At 42.0% G+C, this 24,712-nt stretch overlaps 1 protein-coding gene across 1 annotated transcript in view; it reads left to right on the top strand.

Moving 5' to 3' along the window:
* The window catches only part of pcdh1a (protocadherin 1a), a 74,816-nt gene that overhangs the window by 41,822 nt on the left and 8,282 nt on the right, over positions 1 to 24,712 (top strand). Inside the window, exon 3 of the mRNA XM_061086502.1 lies at positions 11,960 to 12,179. Coding sequence (XP_060942485.1) covers positions 11,960 to 12,179 — 220 coding nt within the window. The remainder of the gene's footprint in view (positions 1 to 11,959; positions 12,180 to 24,712) is intronic.

Genomic DNA, 24,712 nt, shown 5'->3' with positions numbered 1-24,712 from the left:
CTCTCAACTTCAAGCCCGGATTCTGGCACAGGTTGAGAGTGTTGGATCATTTGGGGTATTTTTTTTTTACCTGCAGCAGAGTAATAGAGGTCTGATTCATGTAAATTATATTTCATGGTTGTGGTAAAGGTTGCCTGCTATCATAGCATATAAACGCAGCTCCTCCTGCTGTAACCAGTGTATTCTCTCCACCAACCAGTGAAGCACTGATTGTCTCTCACCAGATGGACTTCACCAAAGAGGGAGTGTTTGTAGGATGTTCTCGTTTCAGAGGTGCCAAGTCACAAAGTGCAAATATATGCCACCTAAAATATCCTGCCGCGGTCGAATGTATCAGTTTGTAAGCTGAAGCCAAATCTCTGCAAGTATTAGAGTCACTGTCACCATGTTTTTATGTGATCAAGAGTTACAGTGGGAGGCAATGAGTCTTAAAAACATACATATACGTTTCACTGCAGTGGTTCCATTGTGCAAGCAGATTGCATGTTGCTGTATATAACATGTGATCGTTAATACGATATTGTATTCGTTATATATGAAAGTGAAACAAGATTGAAAAATGAAAGACACTTCTAGCTCCCTTGAGCTGCTTCTCACTTACCCTGCATCCTCCTGGCCAAGGTCCAAGATGTAGTCACTCTAATTCACAACACTTCTCTTCCAAATGTAACCATTGTGGTCGTTGCTTGAAAAAAATCCGGCTGAAAATGTTCTTTGGCCTCCGAGGGAGTGTTAATGTTAGGGCAGAGGATTAAGCAAAAGAAACCAGAGTTTTCACAGAGTTTAATCACTCAAAGAGGAAAAAATGAAACTTTGAATGGGAATGGGTCAGCCTGAACTTGGACCCTTTTACTGTGGGGAAAATGCAATAATTTGAGACGATATTTAAGCTCAAATAACGATTATAAAGCTTGATGCTGAATGGATGAAAATGGTAGAATTAAACAGGTATTCAACCAACTGTCACTCTCTGGCTGTTTTCACACCCTTCTTTGTAACTATCTTTTCTACCAATAAGTGGTATCTTCCCCTATATTGTATCCTCTATTTCTTTTTTCTCTGCTTCTTGTTTTCCTCTTGTTCGGTGCACTGGTTTCTTCCCAGAGTGCCACTCTGCTTGTAAACCCCAAACTCTAAAGATCGTGTTCATCCTTTAAGGTTTCTTTTGGTCCTGTGAGCTCATTCATATTAGCATATTTAGTCCCCTCAGCTTAAGACAATGAGAGTGTCTGTAGAGACACAACTATCTAAACCCTAAACCAATCAAAGTTTTAATCCTGTGCCCTTCCCAATTAAATTCTACCACTGATCCTTTCTCTGGCTTCTCTAAACCTCATCCCCCCCTCTCCAAATTTCTCTTGACACCAAAGAAAATTACATTTGTGTTTTTCCACCTTCCATCATCTTGTTTCTTTATTTTAGAAAAATGCTAATTTGCTCGAGTGTAATGATACATCATGGTAAACCATCATGGTATACTGACATTGCTGGTATACTGGTTTGCTGAATGGGAGAATATGCAGTACAGCCTGAAGATCGATGAACGCGATGTGAAGCCAAACTTCACAGCAGCAACACCTTAAAGGGATAGTTCACTGAAAAATTTAAATCGACTAGAAAGAGCATCATTTACATCATGTTTTTAGCCTAAAAGTTTGCTACTCGAAGTATTAATGCTAACGGAATTAATGATGCTATGGTCCAACTATACCCTTGGAGCTGGGTTTGCAACATGCCATGCTAAGCCTAGCGCAAAGCTGCAGTTAGTGCAAAGGATGCACACGGGGATGTGCTTGCTTCTTTCGTATCAGCTGTTTGGGAAAATTTGGGGTTCCCATTAGAATTAGACTACAAAAGATTATTAAAACCATGTTGAAGAAAATAATTCTAAAAAAAGTAAAAATTGTAAAATGAAAAAAATAAAGGACCTAATATTATGAGAAATAAGTTCAAATATTACGATTTCAAGAAGTAAGTCTTATTTTTACAAGAATAAAGTCCTGATACTATAAAAATCTTAAAAACATTTCTTTAGGAAATAAGCAGCAAGGAGAACCTCTTCTCATTGTTTCTCGACTAAAGCCAAAACATTTCCTCCTCCACAGAAGAGACAAAATCCTTCAAGTCTGTGTGGTTCTTTCTTCAGAATAGACAGTTTCTTATCTTTTCAAGATCCTGATACAAGCGATAGTCTAATGCGTTGCTGATGCGCTGACATTTTAAGCACATTATTTTTTAAACCAATACTAAAGAACAACAAGATGCTCATTCCTCATTCCGACGCAGGCGACAGGCTGATCTTCTGATGTGCCCTCTATAAATTATGATTTTATTCTCATAATCTCCCCCAAAAAAATCATCAACATGATTTACGACAACAAAAGAGAGGGAGCGGTGGATCAGATGTGGAAGTTGTTCCCACCAGATTTGCCAATCACCAGGGCTAGGAAGAAAAACGTTTATAATATTAGATGGAACAAACAGTAACTTAGATTAATGTCTGCTAAAAAGACATGAGAGGAGACCGAGCCAAATGTAGTTGGAATGTTTCCTACTTATTCCCTATAATTAACCAATCATCATCATGTCACTAATTATCATCTGTTCCTATCAATCTGATCAATCATCTCTGACTTGATATACCTTCTTGACATCCTTTCAAAGTCAAGTATGTTTTGTTAATTAATTCATTCATTGTAATTCAACTGAGGGTCATACACACAACAATTATTTGATCATTAAATATTAAGCAAGCAAGCTGTGGAACTTACAAAAGGTATTATTGTGTCAGGTACATTAAGCTGTGGCCTTGAAACAGCAGTCAAGTCGTTTTTTTCCGTGAATGTGGTTTTGGGTTTTGTCTATTTCCCTGTCCTTGCGTGCTTTCACTAACCGCTGCCATTAAAATAACACAGAAAAGAGTTCAACAATTTATGCAGCGTAGACACAACTCTCCACTGCCTGTGTCAGAACAAATGAAGTCATGGCATGCCAGAGTATTACCAAGCTGGTGGAGGCAGCGGGGACACTTTAGTCCACACAAATACCCACCTTTCACAATAAGAGCTGTGCAGATCCAAGATTGCTTTTTCAGACTTTTTGATTTATATTTTGTGTTGTTGTGTGTTAGCCGCGCTTCCCCACTCTCATCAGACGCTAAATGAGTGCAGCTTAGGTCAAACCAGTTGGGCGGGAGGTGTGTGTGTGGCACCTGTGGGAGTGGCACAGCTGGATGATGCCCCCCAGCTAACAGCGGACCAGAAAGCTGTTTCATATACTCTCTTGTAATGAAAAAAGAAAAAAAGAGAGACATCAATAGCTCATTGTGGGACAGAGGGGCTGACGGAGAGATTTTTGTCAGAGGGTGATGCATTCACACCAGCACTCCCACATCCTGTCTTATGGAATGGCGTGAACGGTCAGATTTGTCATTGGATGTGGCAGCTATATTCACACATGGCGGGTCCTGCTGCAGTAATACTTGGTTTTTACTGTGACAACGTATATTTCAGGGCCTGTGCTCCCAGTGAAATGAAAAGTCCTCCGGGGAGGAAACTCCACAATGTGCGGCAACGCAGACGCTGAAGAATGTAAATCCATTCTCGCCCATCAAGACCATTAAGGGCTGTGTGATTGTTTTTTTCATGCATTTGCTCCAGCCTCTTTCCCTCTCTCTCTCTCCATTAGCAGGACGCGAACAAAAGGGACTCCTGGTCTTTATCCACCCCTCTCGCCCCCCACCACCCCTCCCCTGTCTGATCACTTCATCCTCCACCCAAACCCATGCTGACTCCTCTGCACTCTCTCCCTCCTCCCCGCCTCTCGCTTATGTTCTTCCCTCCCCCTCTCCAGCGTGTCCCCTAGTTTTCTGGTAGCTGTGTCTCTTTGATAATCCAAGACTCTTTGAAGACTCCAATTCCACGCTGCTTGCCTTGGAGCTATTGCACCTACAAAAACAACTGTGTGTGTGGGTGTGGGTGTGGGTGTGGGTGTGTGTGTGTGTGTGCGTGTGGAGAGAGACACGGAGAGAGCGAGAGAGCAGGAGATGGGATAAGAATGGAGGACATAATAGAGGAATGGAAAATAAAAATCAGTTCCATATGCATTTCCCCTGCGACTGCCTTAGTCTGTATGGTTTTATGCTTGCTGCATACACTGAGAGGTGCACTTCTTCATTGTCATATTTGTTGGTGCAGCTCATTTTTTCTGTGCCTTCAGAGGCAGCAGTTCATTGATTCCTGCGTACACGCCCCAAAATGCCAGAGACAGGATGTACTTGCAAGCGCTGTAACTAAATGGAAATTCTAGGTCCCACACTGGGGGAATTCTCGGGGCTGTCAAAGATGCTCATTTTGTAACTAACGCTGCAATTTAAAAAACAGGAAGATGGATATATTATAGATTTACCATCTACCGTACACTGGTGTGGCAGGTTGAACACCGATCAACTCATATCAACACTTTGTCCTGTTGGATTTCAATGAAAAAATGCTTTTTTTCTCTTCTCCTGTCAGACACTGCGGTGAAGTAATTAGAGAAAATTAGTTGGCTGTACTTAAAATGCCACCGTGATCAAAAAAATCATTACTAAAACATTTTTCTTCCATCTGCTTCCCCTCCACTTTGTATCACCGTCTCCTACTCTTACCTTTCAGCGTGTCTAGCCGACTCCCTCTATTTTCCCCCCAGTGTTTCAGTCTCAATCTTTAGTCGCTCTCCTTCCATCTTGGTCTCGAGCCCTCCCTCCTCGTCTCCGTCACTCCGCCGCTCTTTGGCAGAGGAGCTTGCCACTGGGATTTAGACGAAATTGAATTGAATTATGAAGGAATTTCTCCGCAGTACGATTGGCATCATTTCCTCCACACAATAGAACATCATTCTCATATCTCTCAGTGTGGGGGAATGAAAATAGGCCGTGCACCATTCTTTCTCTCATCCTTTTAAATTGAATTTTTCATATCACAGGGGCACTGAGACATCAGCCGTTTCCTTTAACATGGGCAGAAAACCCATTTCATAATATCTGAGAGACACATAACTGTGATTCAATAGGAAAAAGTCTGGCTTCCAGCTCCAGTACACAAACGATATACCTCAGCTCAAAGATTGATAAACAGGGCCACATAGGATTCCTTCTGCTTTGAAAGTTGGGGGCACTCCCACAGAGTAGTTTGGCTTCCCAACCGGTGAAAAACACTCCCTCATAAACTAACTAAAAAGCAGCTCGGGTTTGATTCCTTCGAGATTCCTTTGTCTCCACTCATACACACTTTATCCTTCCCTTTCTGCAGCCTAACATTTCACCACTTTATAGTCATTAGAGGAAAAGATAGGCCACCCTGCCTGCACCCCTAGCTCATCCTATTTTATCCCCCATTCATGTGTCTTCTTCAAAGTTGTGACACCCAGCCGTCGTGCTTTGCTAACCCAACAGAATTTTTCTGAATATTCAGCATGTTTCGCTCGGCCACAGTGACTCAGCTTAAACAATACCTCTGTGTAATAAAAGATTTAAGTAAAACCATTTGGCTCCAAACTAACTGTGACAAATTGCTTGTTACCGACTGGAAAACAAAATGAAATATAACTTAGATGCAGCGCGAGGGTACTTGCTGATTATTTCAGCTTTGGGAAAAATTACATTTTAACATAACAATGAAATAGAGTGGAGATTAGTTTTAGATTAGTTTTCGAAGTAGCACATCATCCATTTTTTACCGCTCTGCACTGATCTACCACATGTCTGTATTTGTCATCAGAAGAAAATGGATAAGTGGATTGATTAAAAGGGATTATTTAGTGATTATTTCACAAAAAACGATGCAGTTTGACTTTGACCTAGATATATTTTAGCAAGCTGTCAGGGAAGCATAACTGGAGACGCAAACAGATTGGCAGAAATATGGAATCACTCGTTTTTAGTTTGAAGTTGAGAGGTAATAAACAATGTAGTGTTCTTTAAAATTCATATCAAATAGAGGTTGAGAGTAGAATAACCATTTTTATTATTATTTTTACGAGTATTATTATTATAAGCAGTAGTAGTAGCCTGTACTAACTGGCAGTTGTATTCATATTATTGAAATGATTAGTGTTATGAGTAGTAGAAGTATAATTGTAATAATAGAATCATCCTCTGAGTTAGATCTGAAAAATGTGCTATATTATTATTATTTTTAGTAGTAGCAGTAGTAGTGGTCTGAGTATTACAATTATCTTCTGAGGTATATTTTTAAAAAATGGCTTGGAAGCAGGAGGCAGAAATTCAAATACCAAATCTAACTTGCCTGCGACTCTGCTAGGAGTCGGATCAGAAAGTGGCAGAGGAGATGGAAAAGCTTTCCCATCTGCATAAGTACCAGCAGCCGTGTGCACTGGCAATCAGTGAGGCTTGGCTTGATGACAGGGCACCTGACGGCAGAGTGGTGTCAGGTAGCCCCGGGGCTTTCACAATGGACCGGAGGGGAAGTCTGGTTGCTGCGGGAGGCGTAGCACGGGGTTCGCTGTCCCATCAGGAGTCAGCGGTGCAAATCAGCAGAGGCAACAGAGATGCTCCACAGTCACCGAAACGCTCTGCCCTTGTTGCTTCTGCACAGCCATCCGCCCCGGGAACCCCTCTTTATGCCTTCATTCAAGCTTGAGGCAAATGCATTATTTTCTGATTTCAAATCCAATCTTTAGGACAGACTGTCCACGCCGTTATCCGAAAGTGATTAGATATAACCGTTAACAATAACCCATCTGTGTCAGTTGCTGTGGAAACGACAAATTCACATATTTTCCAATACAGACACAAAGCGGCGAGTCGCGGGCCTGGGTGAATAATGGAGATGTATCCTCGTACTCTTCACACCATAGCAATATCTAGTCTGGGTGCAGAAGTCCTCCATCACAGCAGACAACATTAGTGACAGAGGCGGTTGAAACATGTTTTTCTGCAGCAGCAGCAGCAGCCAGCTAACGGGGCCAACAGCTCTCTGGACACGACTTTAACCAAATATGTCAGCTTCCAATTGATGTAAAGGGCAGTACGGAAGCCAATTTTTTTTTTAATCTGATATAAAACCAACCCATGAATGTTTTTTTTTCTTCTTCTTCTTCTTTTTAATCTGATTTGATAAATGAAATATTCATTCTGTCTCAGCAGGCCAAAAATCTGATCGTCGGTCTCTACATTACCTTAACTGCACTCTTAAGTCTCTTTTTTTCCCCTCATGCCTTAAACTTAATTCACTCAGATCATCACTTCTGATTACCTCCTTATCACTTTAACCATAACCAGTTGTTAGCCTTAGCTACCCTGTGGTTTCTATATCTGATGTGGCAACTCTCAAGCAGAAACTAATAACTGCAGTGCGTTTTATAATCCCCCCCCCTCCGCATGTGCACTGTATGCGTGCGCCTATATTTTATGTTGACTTGTAGAAATCAATTGAAGGATGAGAGGGTGAGAAGGTCCAGCTCTTATGAAGTCAAATGTCTTTTATTTTTATATTACATCAATAGCTCCGTTAATTAACAAAGACTCCCCTCATCTTACATAACAACCTCAAACGGGAGCACATCAAAAGGCTTTTAATGCGCCGTTATTTTCCTTTCCTCCTCGCTGTGCCTGAGAGTGCCTAAAGAATATTTGTTTTCCGTGACGGCTTTTTAATTTCATGTTTTGTCACCTAAAAATGCAGAAGAGGCGACAGCACTAATAGGGCGAAATTTAAGGGTATGTATGCAAGTCGCTGTGTCCACATGTAGAAGGAAATATCTATCACCATCAACACTTTGGCCTCTCCGTGTGCAGGTTGCTGCAGAAGTTACCAAAGCTTCAATGGTTTCAAAAGAAGATTTAACGGTGGTGACATCGAGACGATTTTCTTTGATCCATGAAAAACAAATATATCTACTTCATCCGTTTATTGTTATATTCAAATACAGGAAATGAGATGAACTTGCTTTTGTGCAGACGGCTCATGTAATTACTATTTTGACTGGTTCAGGTACTGACCCAAGGTTTTTGAAGCATCACAATTCCGCACAAAAGTTTGCAGACGGGGGAATAAAGGCAGAGAACCCATGTTCAGAGTGGATGTAAAGTACGTGTGCTATTTTTTTCAAGTGCATTATGTTCAAGGGAGTAAAAGAAGCACAATCCTAGCTCTAAGGGGACGCTGCTATTTTTAATAAGTTAATGCAGTGGAGGATAGATGGTTTGTTGTTGTATAAAAAGGGGACACAATTGACCCAATTCGTATTACAGCCAACTTGATTACTTTTCATATTACACTTGACCATGAGATGCTCTTCATACAGTGAATAGTTATTAATTTCCAGAAAGAAGACATCCATTTCAAATCAGTAGCTGCTTTTTCTGGCTTTTTTTTTTTTTTTTTTTGCTACAATCGATTGAAATATTCAGCTCTCAGCATGTGCAGCTGGAGTTTTATTTCTCCGGGAGTCCAAGAGAAAAATCCGGATTCCAAAGTGCTGCGGGAACTTTAGGTGGGCAGTGGATGATTGCAATTTTTTTCACTTTAAAATATGTCTTGGTCCCATTGTGAAGACAGAATCCGGCTGTATCTGCTTTAGCATTGCACTATTAGGCGTATAAATTAGGCCACTTTTGCCCGATCTAAATGGGGTTGTGAATTCAGATGTCACCGTAGTTGTCCCCTCTTTCATTCCTCGCCCTGTAGCTTCTTACTCCTACCCACAATGCCCAAACAATCCCGCTCTCCCCGCCTCCAGTCTCCCAGAATCTAATCCTTCTGCTTGTCCCCTCCAGCCAAAGCGCCGTCCGTGTCTGCCTGACCAACTCCCCACTCCTCGCTCAGCTTCCCCTTTTGCAACCGTCCGTCTTGCCGCATCTCTGCAGCCCCCCAAGGCCTGGCAAAGGATTTGTGCTCCGACTAAGAGGAGAATCTATTTCCCATCTCTGCAGCCCCAGCTAGTTATCATACCCAGGAAACATGCTGACTCTCTGGAGTGATGCCTTGAGGAGAAGTTTAAGCAAGAATCCATATTTAAACAACTAAATCCCCCCCCCCCCCTCTCACATTGAAATAGTGGCGGAGCCTCAGAAGCCTGCGATCATATGTTTAATAATGCACCATTGAAATATCCAGCCGCATGAGTCAAAGGCAACTTTATTGAAACAACACGAAAGCGACTGAGCAACAACTCATAGTCTGTGTTATTTCCTTTTGATGGAGGAGTTGCTCAGACTTTCTCTCAGACTGTGACACTTCAAATATATCAATTAGTCTGTTGTAAATCCTTGAATGAAAGATACATGTTTAGTTATTATTTAGTATTTTCAGCGTAGCACGTAGCTGATAAACACATTCCCACTGTAACCGAGTCGAGATGCACCAATCAAAGAGCATATTTCCTAAAAAAATCTCCTTCTTTTCTCATTCTAGTGGCAACCATTGCAGAAGCTAAAGTTAATATGCAGCCCGTGTTTGTAATTGTTAATTTCAGGCAGCAGATATTGGTTTTCTTTTTTTGACTTATGGGTAACGGTAGAAGGGATGGGGTTTCTCTTTTCCAAGTCAACGTCTTTAAATCCAATCCAATATGAAGAGTGGAAACAGTTCAAATATTCCAAGATTCAAATTAAACCAAATGAGCATTCCATCTGCGCCATGTTGTGAGCGCTGCTTTATATCCATTTACTAAAAGGTAGCAAGTGTTTCCCATTAAAAAGAAAAAGATGCCGCGAAGCAGGCACCTTCCTGTTATGCAAACAAGGATTTTTAAGTCCAAGATGCTTTCCGTTGCTTTTATCAAAACTTAAACTTAGACCTAATATACTTAAATTTAAACTAAAATGGGACCATGTCAAAGAGGGCCTGAGCGGGATGCGCTCCTCGAAGTTTGGACACAAGTTCCTTACATGTCTAAGAAACCCAAGACAGTATTTCATTATGACTAAAGTAGAATCACCGCGGGAAGAACAATAACACATGAAGCAGCCCAGATCTTAAGATTCCATTATTAAGATGAAAGTCCCTGAAATGCATCTTTCCTGTAAAAAAAAGAAAGACAAGAAACACGACTTAGCTGATGAAGAGATGAATGGGTTTCTGGAGCCATTCTGAAGCCTATTAATGGTATTAAGACCACAGTGTTGAAAGCTCTTACCCATAGAGCTCTAACCTAAGCTCTAAAAGCATTTCTCAATATCTGGTGTGTCTGTACTAAAAGGCTGATGGTTCCAATGATTTCTAGCATGGATTTGTTTGCCAGAAAAGTGGTTGAACGGTGGAAAGCACGGACCCGCGGTATCGATCCGGATGGGCTCGTGCAGCAGAGGCAGGCCCCCCATTCTGCTGTATCAGTGCTTTCCTGACTTTTACAAGAGGTTGCTGACGTGCGGGGGTGTCAGGGGGAGGGTGGGGGGGGGGGGGGTGCAGTCGCATGTGCACCGCGAGGAGTCTTCTTTCTGTTGTGGATCGGTGGTAAGTAGCCATTAGTAAACTGATCTTCGGAAGAGGAAATTTAATGGTCTCCTAACTGTATTTACAAGCCATTCAATTTGATAAAGGGTGCGATCTTGAATGATTTATTATAATGCCGCACTGTTTCTGGGTCTTCAAGCTATCCGATTCTGGATTTCATCAGTGCTTCTATTCATTCATTTGCCCTTTCATTCTTTCATCAGATCTCATCAGTGTGCAACAGCGAAAGCAGATCCAATGATATATTCTAATGTTTGCAAAACAGCGACTGTCACAAACCATAATTCCAGTGCTCTGTTTTTTTTTGGTCTCCCTCCTCTCTTCATTCAGTTACCCTTATTTAGATCTCCTTGGGATTCGTTCATAGTTAAATTGCATAAATACTGTCTAGCTTTCTGCTCGGTTAAACATCAAAAGCTGTGGAAAAGGGAAATATTAAAATATGGAGATAGGAAGTAGCTCAGTGGGGCAACTGATTAGTGTACCAATCATTGTCATCAGAATTCATTTGGCAGTGGCGGATTTAGGAAATGAAACTTTTGTCTGTATAATCATGGTAATAACAGCAAGAAAAGTGTTTTTTAACAACACTGTAAGACTCCCTTCGATATGTACCTATAGTGTTTACTTCCACGTCTGCACACATGTAATTATTCATTGCCTCAGGAGATAGAAATCTGTTTATACATCTATATACAGACTCTGCCTCTATCCAAACAAATGTTATTGAGGAAATTACTGAAAAATGGGGTGTTCTTTTTTCCAATACATTATCCACGCCACTTCCAGCTGGAGCTCATGATAAGATGGAAAATGAATAACATACATTCATGTCTTTGCATTCTGTGCCGTGGATCAACACCTGCTAATTTAGTATATTAGATAATGTATCAACGTGCCAGGATTCAGATTAAGGTCTTTACAAAAATACACATTTTTGTAAAGACATTAATGTATAAACTCATAGTGTTTATTTTGTACACCACGCATACAAATAATAAAATACAAATTGGAATCATCCTTTACACATGCAGGACAGAATCATACAGAACATTCAAACACATGCCCCATTTTGAGATATTTACATTGTGGTATATTAACTTTTAATTGTGTGCTTGTGTGTGTGTTTTGTCTCAATTTATTCAATTTCTGCTGCGGATAATTTGCGCACTCCTATTATTGGAGTCCATAGCCTCGCTCTGTTCATATAGTTCCACCTTATATAATCTTCAGAATAATGATAGTGCAAAAGGGCTATTTAATATTTAAGAGTGTTGAATATTTAATACTGTTTTCAAACTTTAAAGAGTGAACTTTTGGAGGCCAGAACATGCTCAGACGGCAGCTTTAAATTGTGGACTTCCGAGGTGCACCTGTTGCCACACGCGCACAGTGAAGCCATCAGTCAATAAAACAAAGATAGACAGAAAGTGTAGTTGAAACGATACTTCCCTCGTTCTAAAGACATTAATAGGTTGTCACATTTCGTTCTTTTCGTCCAGCATCCCCATCGGCGAGTGACCTTCTCCACCGCCAACCCCGTGCAGGACCTGCAGGACGCCTCCCAGCACAGCTACTATGACAGCGGCTTGGAGGAATCTGAGACTCCCAGCAGCAAGTCGTCGTCTGGTCCCCGCATCGGACCCCTGACCCTGCCCGAGGACCACTACGAGAGAACCACTCCAGATGGCAGCATCGGAGAGACCGAACACCCGGAAAATGGTACGACGACAATCCCAGCCGTGTTCTCCATGAATATGTATTTGAGTGTCAATGGCTTTTAATTGGCTGTCGTCCTGTTGTGTGTCCGCGGCGGTGTTGTCGTGCGATGCCTCTGTGAGGTTTGTTTGTGCTCTGTATTTTTGGAGTGGAAGCCTGTGACGTTGTCTCGCTGTGTTTGTTGATGACTGTGTGAGGGGCTATTGGTTTTTAAGCAGACCTGTGCTTGGCTAGGTGCTTTGTGTGTGCATGTGTGTAGGTGCATGTGTGTGTGTGTGTGTGTGTGTGTGTGTGTGTGTGGTATCAAGGGCTAGCAAGAATTAGCAGTGCCTTCATCCTCCTCATCAGCAGGTCCTCTGTCAGACATCCTTAATGACCCTCCCTCACAAGTGTGCTAATTAAAAAAGCCCAACTAATGGAGCGTTTGCCCTCTAAATAAATCTGAACCATGACATCTGTGCAGACAACGCTGTGTTTACTCCAAGCGTCACCTCACCTCCAGTCGGACCCGAGTTGTTCTGCAACTTAGGTGTGCAGCAGCCATCAATCCATGGGGTGACCACTGATGGTCTCAGCACAGGTCCATATTAGGGTGAGAAAGAAAAAAAAAAAAAAAAAAATTCATAGCCAACGCCGTAGCTGCCAGGCAACTGCCAGCCATTCCTGCCGCCTTAAGCTGCCAAACATAATTCATTACCTGCCTTGTAACACACTATGATAAGTGATTCACATGGTGCATTTCCAGTTATTATAGTATTTTTTGCATCGCCCGGCTCTCTGGATTAGACACTTTTACATGGTGATGTTTCGCTGCTCACCTTTCATCTTTCTTCCTATATTTGTCTAGTGTGTTAGTTTGCTCTATTAATGCATACTCTTGCTTTTTTTCCACGAGCATAGGGTATGGATTTTGGAGGTGCGTAACAAGGCGCTCACTGCCCTGTGCAAAACGCGGCATGTATCAGCATGGACTTGATAGAGCTGTTGATCAACACTGACAGTTACTTTGTCACTGTCCGAGTGAAAGAGACACAGATTTATCTTTTGTCAATGGGACTGTGTGTTCCAAGTTCGGAAAGATTTTCTGGCTTTTTTTTTTTGAAAGTGATGAGAGAAGGGGAAAAAAAAAAATCCTATTTCAGTCTCAAGCACTCCCAGTAGCAAAGTGTTGCGGTATCAAAGGCTAAAATGTGTCACTGTCACGCCAAAACAGCAGACGACAAAGTTCTATTATTAGTGGTGTCTTGCATTGTGATGCATTGCCTCTTCCCTCGACAAGTGTGCTGGGTCTCATTAGCTGGCTTATTCATCTCTATTGCAAATGTTTACTGTTTATTCGCGAATGTCAATTAGTGACACCATATTTCAAATGCAGGCGGGGGTGGTGGGTGTGTAGGTCCTGTCAATGTTCCCTCCGGCTCTGCAGAGGTCAGAGATTTCTTAACATCCCATTTAATGAATAGTTTTATGTTTATAGCCCAGAAGCCAGCTGTCGACCGCATTTCTTCCCGACAACGTGTGTCAGATATGCATTTTCTTCTTTTCCCCCCCACGTTTTTCTATTGTTGTAAGTATTTATTGTGCTTTTCTTGCTATCTGCCGAACACAGGTTTCTGTCAGACGAGGTGATCTTTGTTGTCAGCAGCACGAGAGCAAGATTGTGAGTGAAGATGGAGCAGTTAGAGGATGAAAAGATGGCACAAGATGGGGGGGAGATGTAAGATTGCGAGAGCGAGCGGGGACTCAGAGACTCCGACAAGGAGGCAAAGCCCATAGGATGAGCACGTAGGGCAGGGAGATGCATAAGATGAGCCACTAACTGAAGGTAAACCTAATTAAAATGTGATTCCGACGTCAGGGAGATAACAGAGAGCCTGCATAAAATGAGGGATTAGACAGAAAAATCAAACCCAACAGAGGACTCTCTCCCGGCTCCACCTGAACAGTGACGCAACGTCTTTTTTTTTTTAGGGGTTTGAGTGACAGGGTGACAGGATGTACTGGTGCGGAGCTTTATTCATTGCAGTTGCAGATGAGTGACAGGCGAAAAATGGGGAGGTGAGCATGATGTGTCATTCCGTTTAAGTTGGATAAAACTCAATATATGAACCTCAGACTGTCAGTCTTTGCATCGCTTGGCCCGAGAAATATTGACGTGGACGTGTGTTTTGTTGTGGGTTGACAGCGCTGAATCTGCATGTTGAGTGAGTGTCAAAGGCCTACAGCAGAGCGTGATGTATAGATTGTGATCCATTTTAGTTTCGTCGCCTGGTGAAAATATGGCATCAGTCAGACCTTCCTTGTCTGCAATGAGGTCAACTGCTGTACGGGCATGAGTCTGGACCACCCACTGGAAGGGCATCCCCTTATATGCAATATCTTTATACAAGATGTTCAAATGTAAAAGTTATAGACTAGTATATAAATGAAATGTTCTTGGTTCCAATTCCCCCCACAGTCCAAAGACAGATCCATATTGGATGTTGGCGGCTTGTCCAGTGTGAATTGGGATTTGCTACCGCAACCCCAGTAACTCTTAAAGTATAAACAGTATAGATGATAGAGGGCTTTATTGATTTATATACAGTATATATTCCTTATTATACTTTTGCTGAAAGAAAAAAAAGTGTGTTTGGCCTCTATCAGACTTTCCGGTTCACTGATGTAGAAATCCCCTATGGTGGCTGGCTTTGGAATTAAGAGTAGTTTCAAACAACCGTAATGAAATTTCTAATATATGACATGTATGCTGCCGGATCTGTAGCAATTAATTTCTGGACTTCCTTTTTTCCCGTACGCCTGAGTGGCTGCTTTTCCCACCCTCTGCTTTTTTTTTAATTTTAATTCCTATCTTCAGGCTTAGTGTTAGAGTGCACTCCATTTCAGTATCCCCATGTGTATTTTCCACTCTCATGTTCACGCGTGTTGCATTGCTCAACTGTTGGTTCATCTCATCGGTAATGTTTATTCATCAGGGGCACGTGCATGTGTGTATGTGTGTGTGTGTGTGTGCTCACATTATGTGCTTCCAGGATTGTGTGTGTGGTCTGCGTATTACTTATGTTGTGGGGACCTAAATCTGTTCGTACACTCACAGTATTGGGACATGTGTGCGTGTCCTTATTGAAAGAGGTTTATGTTAATTGTGGTTAAGCAAGTAGTAGTTATGGTTAATGTTAGATTAATCTCTAAGAAATTAACTTAAGTCAATACTGTCCTTTGAAAACATGGACATGACTCTGTGTGTGTGCGTATGTGTGTGCGTGAGTGCGTGCATATATGCCTGTGCTTATGCGTGCGTTCATGCGTGCGTGTATTTTCTTCCTATTGGTTGGTGTTGCACCGCACCCCGAATCGCTAAATCATTTTGATTACAGTGCTATTTTACTTTAATAGACTCTCATCATAATCACTGAGCTCTGTAATTCTCTTTAAATTGATTGCTGTAGACAGCATGAAAACTGCTTATCTTGTATGTCTGCTCGCCGTCAAGATGCATGATTAGTCGTCCTCAGTGAAATCAGAAGGAGGCTGGTTTGTCCAATCTGTCCATCCTCTGTGTCTCAGACTCTGCAGATCAGATTGCAAATAGTGGCCGTGTCAAAGTAATTTGAGTGTTTGTCACTAGTCCCATTCATGGCTATTAAATCAACATAGCACTCTAAATAGATGCTGTATCCTGCATTTATATATTTAAATGTATCTAGCATTTGTGGTTTGACCAAGAGGCACAACACATTGAACAAAAAGCATCAGTTATCGGCTTTTATATTGATCTGCATTCATATGCAGATAGCTGTTGAAAAAGATCAGCCAAAGTGTTATCTGGACCAAAAACACCTATAGCAGGTATCGCTGTTTTTGTTTTGTGTGGAGATACGTTTGACGAGTGTGATAAACAAAACTGCCCTGGATATTTGCTGTCTGCACCAGAAGCCCCAAAATATTGGCTCTTGCCCCTGGAGGCTAATTTACAGTCATAGGATAGCCAATAGACTGATATTTAAAAGTGTGACTTTTTTTTCCTGCAGTGTTTGCAGGGCTTCATCAGGCTGCAGGTATATTTCAACCAATCAGAGGGTAGGGAAGAAGGGATGTCGCCCCACGAGGTGAAACATAAGTATGGAACTTAGGGAGGCTTAAGTTAAAGAAACTATTATTATTCAATCGATGCCAGCAGTCAATATTTCACAACAACTGATAAAAACTTATATTCCACATACTTTTTAATCAATATTTGCCCAAGCCACTGTGTGTATTTTTGAGCTCCAGCGCTCAGAAACGGTTTAACCTCCAGCTGCCCCAGAACCCTGGGTATGATTCATCCGGGACCTATGATAGGCCTCCCCTCTTTTCTTGGGACACAAGTTTGACCAGCAATCCTGTCATGTCCAGTCCAACCCACATAATAATCACTCTTCTGGGGATCAGTTGTTAGGCATCTTGGCTGTGATATGAGGGCCAGCTCTGATAGGACACAGGTGGATTGAAGACAGGTACCAGCGTGCAAACACAGACACATACACATTCCCACACACACATACTCAACTGGCCACAGATGGAGGAATTTTGATGTGGCCGGTTGCCCAGTGTGAGGTCCGCCTGCGTCTCCCTCTGCACGGACTCGCCGCCATATGGGCTATTGAGAAGGCTGAGATAAAATTGAATAAATGTGCATTTAGATTATAATGAAGTTCTTTATTAATGCTTGTATTTCCGGCCTTAGATCGTCTTGACGATGCATGTAATGTTGTGTATTTATTCTTTGGAACTGAAGTCAAGGGTCCCCTCTGCTTTCAGCTTGTGCCATATCGCTATCCAACATGGGACCACCATTTTTAGCCATCACTGCTATAATATAATGAGGTTCCAGCGAGAGAAATATTTCAAACAAAGAAAAAGATGTGAGGAACGCATTTGCAGAAACTGAGAGTCGTAGCATCAGCCTAATGGGGCTTGTTTGTCCCATGAGTGGCGGCTTGGGCCCTTGCCCGGGCACCAATACTGATGCAAGGGTGTGGGTTTCCTCAAGCAGATGTCAATGTTCCCTGTCAGAGTCCCTGTCTGTTTGTACTTTTGAGTGGAGCAGACCATGCCAGTCCCGCACCAGCAGACCGGCCGATGTGCCAGCTACTGATGGAGCCGCTGCAACCCGTAAAAGTGAAAGGTCAAGGGACTGGCAGTTTTGTGGACGCTTCTGTGGGAAAGAGTCCCAACAAGTGCTCCCTCGAGGCAAGTTGTCATGAGTAATCCGCCTATATCCCGAGCTTATTGTTGCACACGCTAACATCAGCTGCCGTTGTTTGCCTCCCCATCACCGAGATTGTTTGTAATTTTTATTTTGGAACAAATAGGTCAATGGACGAGCCTTACTGGAGCAGAATTAAACTCTCTAACCTGAATACGGCTTTCACACCATGAACAATGGTTTACTGTAGCAGTGGTGGCTTTGTAGGACAATCCAGCTTAATCCAAAATGGAACTGATGAAATGTCAACTTGTCACAGATTTTAACGTGCATGGATTTCCCATCACCCAATGTGAATCTGAAAATGTGCTTTCGCTTGTGTGGTCACTAACAATACGACCGACATCCCAAAACTTTGGGTGCACATTACGGCTTTTGTCAAAGGATCTCAGCCGGGCCAGACATTTGAACAGGGCTAGATGAAAGAAAAGACATGGTATCACAGCTCAAACCATTAACTGCCGCAAAGAAAGGAGTTTGCTTATTGTCTCTTATTGCGCAGTTACATGTGAAATCTGGATGGAGCCAGAGCAGAAATCCTATTTTCTCCATGAATCCACCTCTTACATTCAAGTCCATATCACGGCCTTTTGCACATAAAGATGATTTCTCTGCACTTTCATCATTGTGACCATCTGAGTCGAAATCTTCACTGGTAATAGCATGATTTTATCAGGACCTGCTGTGTACTTGAGCCTGGGTACCTGCCGTGTTAATGTATGGTTTACATTTGGGTATTTTATATCACAGAAAAAAAGTTCCAATGTTAAATATTAAAAGAGAAATTTAAATGTATTAAATAATTTTTGAAAAAGAGAAAAGCAAAAATCATAAGAGATTTGGGGGAAGATTTCCTCAGCACAGATTCCCTTTTGCTCTCCACTCTAATTGAGGTCTACAAAACCCACTCTGTTCAATTTGCATGTACGAAAACCCATATGAGTGTTCTGAGTCATGCCCAAAAAGTAAAGTACACACATATAAGCGCACATTAGGTTCCATAAATAGTGCTTTTAACGCCATTGCTGCCACAATCTCCAGTTTTAGCACTAAGCTTGTAAAATGAATGAGCGAGCCAGTGTGCCTAAGCCAGGATCCCTAAGCTTTAGATGTGCTCATGTATTACTCTAACAAAAGTGGATGGCTCTCTGTACTTAGGCAAAAATTGGATAGTACACTGCCTTCTCTTGCCATGCCAGCGAGTCTGGGCAACAGCATGCTGAAGCAGCAGGTTTGGAGGTTGTAATGGGAGAAACTCCGGCTTGAAAGTACAAGTTTATAAAGACACCGCAGAAGAAAAATTTCTTAATTAGCCCGGTGTCAGTCACAGCCATAAAAGACACTCCTTTTAACAGTGTCCACTCGTAAAGGTCCACAAGATCCCGAGCTGAAACTTTAATGGAGGCAGAAATAGAAAGTGGCGGTGGGGCTCTGTCTCTCTCAGTGGGTCTTACCCAGTCTCACCCCAGACGTGATTCGTAGAGCAGGTAGAGCGATGTGCGTTGGGCAGGGGATGCTGGCTGGGGGCCAGATCCACTTTAGCCTCAGTTGGTCGGGCAGCTGAAGCCGGCATCAGAGAAAGGCCCCGGGGGTCATCCCTCCATCATAGTGTGATGGGGACCGAGAGCTGCTGAACCTCCCTCTAACTAGTGTTCTGCCCTTCAATGATGGATGGCACTTGAGGGACTGGAATTGTACTGTATGGGTCTGACATGCATTTCCTTATTTCCAGTGAGTCACAGAGGAATGGAGCCGCTCTAGCTTTAAGGCTTTCTCACAGTCAGTTGAGGATATCTTAGAATTTGTTGCCGTTTAAGGACTTTACAAACTCAGTGAGGAATACATCCTGTTAAAGTGGACATTACCTCCCAACACCAAATAGAGTGCAGCGATACTTTTGGGTTTGTTTGCTTGTGTTTGCATTTCCCCCGTTTGTTTAGAAATGAACATATCCTCCTGGTGAGAGGATCAACTCTTAATTTGCAATGTTGTGTTAACATGGTATATCATGCAGTCAATAACCTGCGTGCCTTCAGCCAAGAGAAAATCACTGGATTCTGTCATGCTTAACCTCACGGCCAAGTGTTACTCATTTTAGGTGACAGAAGAGGATTTTTTTCTTCACTTCTAGACAAAGACACATTTTTACAAGGACATGACAGCTTTTTTTTTCTTTTAAAACCACATCTTGATAATTATCTCCCAACTTCTAAAAATTCCTGGCTTTCCACGCTCACTTTTAAAGCTACTTTCTGGTGCGAGGCGTCTCAAGAGAGCCCTTGTTCTCAAGCCAAAAGGAGAGTAATTCTGACAGAATACTGCATGATGATGTGGCTTGTTTCTGCATTTGTGCTCTAATTAGAGAGCGAGCTTGACTCCATTGTGAAAATGTAACTTTCATTTTTGAGATTTCCTTGTCACTTTGAGAATACAGAGCGGCAACCACAGACATCAATCATCGGGCGAATCCTTGGTCACCGTTTTACCTAAAGCAATCATATGTTTTTTCATATTTTCCCTTCACCTTTGGGTTACTCTGTTTCAGATGGTCATGTTGCAAGGCCCCAGCACTTGTCACTCATCTTGATGAAGTGTCCACTTCCATGTGTACCTCATCTTCAGGCTAGATACTGCTCCAAACATGCAGCCACCGAAGGCCCTGAAAAAACAGATGGCGCAAGCTGCCACTTTCCTAAAAAAAAAAGTGACAGCAATGTTTACTCTTGATGTGCATTTGCTGTATTTATTTTTTGCTCTCCATCTCTTACTGCCTCCCCACTTTGTTGTTGTTATTGCGATGGCTCCCTTGCACTTGATTGCCCCGATGTAGCTCATCAGCAGCCACATTTACATGGCACAAAAGCACAGTGAATATAGCCAATTTGTTAAAAAAGAAAATCACTGAAAGATCTGTTTTCTGCCAAACATGCACATCCAGGGCTGCAGACATGCTCAGACTACTCCGCTGTGTGCATGACCTCATTTAGCCATCAGTTCATTAAATTTTCATTTTATTATATGATAATGACGTATATGTCCTGTCCATTGATGTTATTTTAAAGTGATAAAACATTTATATTGCCATTCTATGCCCCTTTAATACACTAGACGGCACTTAAGTGCAGGTATGGTCCTCATTCAATCAACCAAAATAGGCGGCCCCCAGATATGCCAAAGTGTCCCCTCCCCCACACGCACTCACACGTCTAAACAAATATCAGGTCAAAGGTGTTATTGTGCTGATGATTAATCCTGCCGGTGGGTTTTGACAACTTCAAAGAACAAGACTCTTTCTACATCAAGCCAAAGCCTCTAAAAGTCAATCAGATACAAGCGTCTGAAAGCAATAAATCAGTGAAGAACAACAGGAAACGGCGGAATCACGCTGGCCTCAGAAGCCAACATGATGACCCCCTGCTGCCTTCTGTGCTTTGCATTCCTCTTTAAGTCGGTATTTAAATACGGACATGTGCGATTTCCCTTAATAATTATTCCGTACATTGAATCATGCTCTTGATTCCATGTGATGTTTTCTTCCCTTCCTTTAATCAAAAGTCTTGTCAGAACAGCTATTGCCTGGCACAGGATATACATGGGTAGAGCGGCATGGGCAGATTGCCACGGTGGCCTCTCTGCTACACAAATGGCAATTTTCATTATTCATCATGTTGTATATGTGAATTGTCCTGCTACAAATGCATAGCTGTATTGTTCGGAGCATTGTGGGAAGAGAGCTTTTTTCCATCTGACTGCTTTAGTATGCTGACTCCACCAGAGAATTGTCAGTCATGCAGCAACTCTATCTACAGACGACGGTCAAATAAAGCTCTGCCTCTGCAGGGTCATGATTTAGCCGCTGCATGGACTGCTTACATGATTCTAAAGATCGGATTTTGTGAGATTACATTGGTGTTTGGCCACACTTGGCATGAAAACCATGCACCTCCTGTGACTGTATTATTTAAATCTCTGTGTATTACCTTTTGCTATCTCTTCATATCACGCAAGCATGTATTTTGCCTGGAATGCATCCAAACTGCACAGCTGTGTTAAAAGATACGATGTATGATCAAATGATAAGTTGTGCTAGAACAAACACGGCCGTAGGCGAGGCTGTGCAGCCCACAAGATACAGAGAATGTTGTCAATACAGAGTGGAGGAGCTCTCTGAAGCCGTGTTGATCATTTCAAGTTTCTGTTTGGACGTTTATGCAGGTAAAAGATAATAAGCAGCTAGTGTCCGTTAACCAGGCCTCACACTGCAGCCTGTGAAGATCAAAGGCAGAATTAGCGAAGAGCTAATGTCTTGATCGAAAGGGGAGAAAGAGCAACACATAGATCATGGAAGACATCCGTTTTACATGTCAATAACATCAATGAGATAGTGAGCAAGGAAGTGGTGCATTGGAATGAAGTCCAAGTAGGAAAATAATAATAAAATAATAATTCATTCTGTTTTGCAAATGCAATTGAAAAGACTTTTTTTTTTTACTGTGTAAATACAATTATTCCCTGTTAGTTTAAAAATAAATCAAAATCAATCAGATTTTCCCTTTTAAATAAGAATGAGTAAATAAGACTAACATCTTATTCATCATGAGCAACAGGAATCGACGGTGGTGCTGATGCCTAAGCAGGAAGTAGTAGCACCATAGTAGCAATGCTATGAATTAGGTGTTTCCGATACAGAGGAGAGTTCCCACCCGGGTTGGAACCCCAATGGACATAATGAGGAATGGAGCAGGAAGTTGGGAAGTCTCATGAAGGTTTCTAGTTGGACAGTTTAAAGGGAGATGCCTGGGTATTCAGAGTTGAGGGGGTGCAGGGGTAAAGGGTGGGTCACTCATTGATTGCTGTACTGAACTGACAGCTGAATGACAGGAGAGAGAGCAGAACGTTTTAAAGTTTGACAGTTTACAAGTGACTGACTCAGGGCGAGAGTGTCAGGTCGTGATTGGATGAAAAGAGGGAATGAGTTTGTAGAACTAAGAGTTTTTTCGGGAACTGGGCATGACTTAAGGAGGCATACGGAAGAAGACATTATTCCTTACTGAACCTTCGCTGAGCTTCGTTAACGTCCGGTCCAAATGTCAGTTCCCTTTGAATTCATTCATCTTTCTTCGTTGTGAAAACAAAAGAAAAAGCATGTTATACTTGAATCACTGAAAGGGCTTGAATGGAGGCAGGATGTGGCCGAGAAACGAAGATAAAAACTGTACCATTTTGGGCCCTGAGTAGAAAAGTCCATTACTCTTAGTGTAAGGAAAAATTAAACAGATTAAAATACAATGAATATGAACAGTCGGACCATTTCTGCTGTTACAAAAGAAAACATCTCCTTTGTGCTCATGTAGTAGATAGAAAGCTTGGGTGTGAGACGAGAATAGACTGGTGACTCCTCAAGTAAATGTCATGCAGTAATCGGAGAAGGGCTGGGTGATAAAACAAGCTGTTTAATTATCAGGACAACATTTACCAATAAATTGGTCACAGACTTGACAAAAAACATATTTGCTGTTCAATTTGTATTCACAGCTCCGTCCTAATTTCTAACATCAGAGCCGTCACCAGTTCTTAAACGTTTTTTCCTTTAGATGTACGGAATTTGTAATGGAGTAACAATGGAGTCCAAACAAAAAAGATTAATTGAGCGACCACACACAACTCAACATGACAGGATTTAAGTTTATATTTCCTTTTCTACACACAATGAATGCTTTGTTGACCGGGTGTTTGTGCATAGAAGGAAATTGTTTCCAGTGGCTCTCAATGTAATTACACAGTACATTATACTGATAATAATGTAAAGGGAGATACACTTTGACATGCAGTAAGAACAAGAACAACAAAGCTGAGCTGAGGTAAATAAACAAGCACACGGCAATTATCTAGAAACCAGTACAACGGACCATGGACACAACATACAATCAACAAATCAAGCAGTAGGAAACGGTGATATAAGGTTTGAGAAAGTGCTTGTACAATAAATAGACTGTACTTCTATTTAAGTGATTATTAAGTGATAACAACTAAATAAGTACTTTTGGATAATGTGAGTTTAAAGTTAATCGCATAAGTGAATGTTTTAATAATACCGGGTTATTGTGTCTGATATAATTTGTTTTTATATAACTGTTCTTTCATCTGGCCGTATTGTTGTTCACCGATCTTCAACACCAACCACACAGGAGGAGTCAGAACGGGTGGAATCCAAGGTGTGAGAATTCTGCAGTGGTGCTTCTTGGACACTTCTGATTCTGGAGGTGCACAGGTACTAATGGCATTTCCTGCAGCGCTAACTGTCCATTGTAGCCTTGACTTGTCTTGTTTAGTGGCCCAGTCAAAAGACAGTAATGGAAGCACAGAGAACCTACTAAGTGACTGTAGTGTGGAAATGCTGCAATGGTGCAAGCACATCCCTTAATAATAATTTTTGGATTACTTTGGATCTCCAGGTACCAGATAAATTCCACAGATAACAAAGTGCTACGTAGTCATATAACCGGTTCTAAAAAGCGTGTTATCGTGACCATGTCAGAGGGCCAGCTCCCTCACTTCCTGTCCGTATGCAGGCTCGTCACTGTCAAGCACAGGTCTGATGACTGTTTTGTCATCTGCAAATTTAAAAAGGTTAACAGACAGGTTTGGTTAGGTGCAGTGGGGAAGGCAGTGATCCCTGGGGGCACCTGGTGCAGGCTGTCCAGCTTCGGGATGTGATTTTCCCCAGTCTCACCTGCTGCGTCCTGTCAGGAGGCTGCAGATCCACTGACAGCTAGAGGCTAGCACCGTGAGCTGGGGGAGTTTGGAGAGGGGGATTTCTGTGATGATAGTTTTGAACACTGAACTGTAATCTGCCTGATAATTCCTAGTTTATCTGGAACATACCAAAGTGTAGAGCGGGGCCTGTGTTGTTTTCCTTTCTGCTTCTTTGTCTTTTTAATTTCTGACAGTCCAGGCATGGTGAGTTAATTCCTGCCTTCACTGGTTAAAAACAGCAATGCATTTGGTCCTCGCAAATGGAAATGATGTGTTTATTTGCATATAGAGTGGGGAAAGAAATCCAAGATCGCATCACAAGTTGTCAGTCAAGACACATGTGGAGATGCATTCTAATGCTACATGTGAACTTGTGTAGGAAGACCTGTCCACTTGTGATTGGGTGCTGGGACCCAAGAAGCATTTTAATGCCTGGTAAGAACAGAGTCTCTGTGTCTCTGGCCTCCTTTTAAATCCCTTCTCAAAACGCATCTTTTCAGGAAACCTACTTATAAATTCCAGTTCACCGTTG

This window comes from Limanda limanda, chromosome 14 (assembly GCF_963576545.1).
Source record: "Limanda limanda chromosome 14, fLimLim1.1, whole genome shotgun sequence".
NCBI classification, from domain to species: Eukaryota; Metazoa; Chordata; class Actinopteri; order Pleuronectiformes; family Pleuronectidae; genus Limanda; species Limanda limanda.
This window is presented reverse-complemented; position numbering and strand designations above follow the sequence as displayed.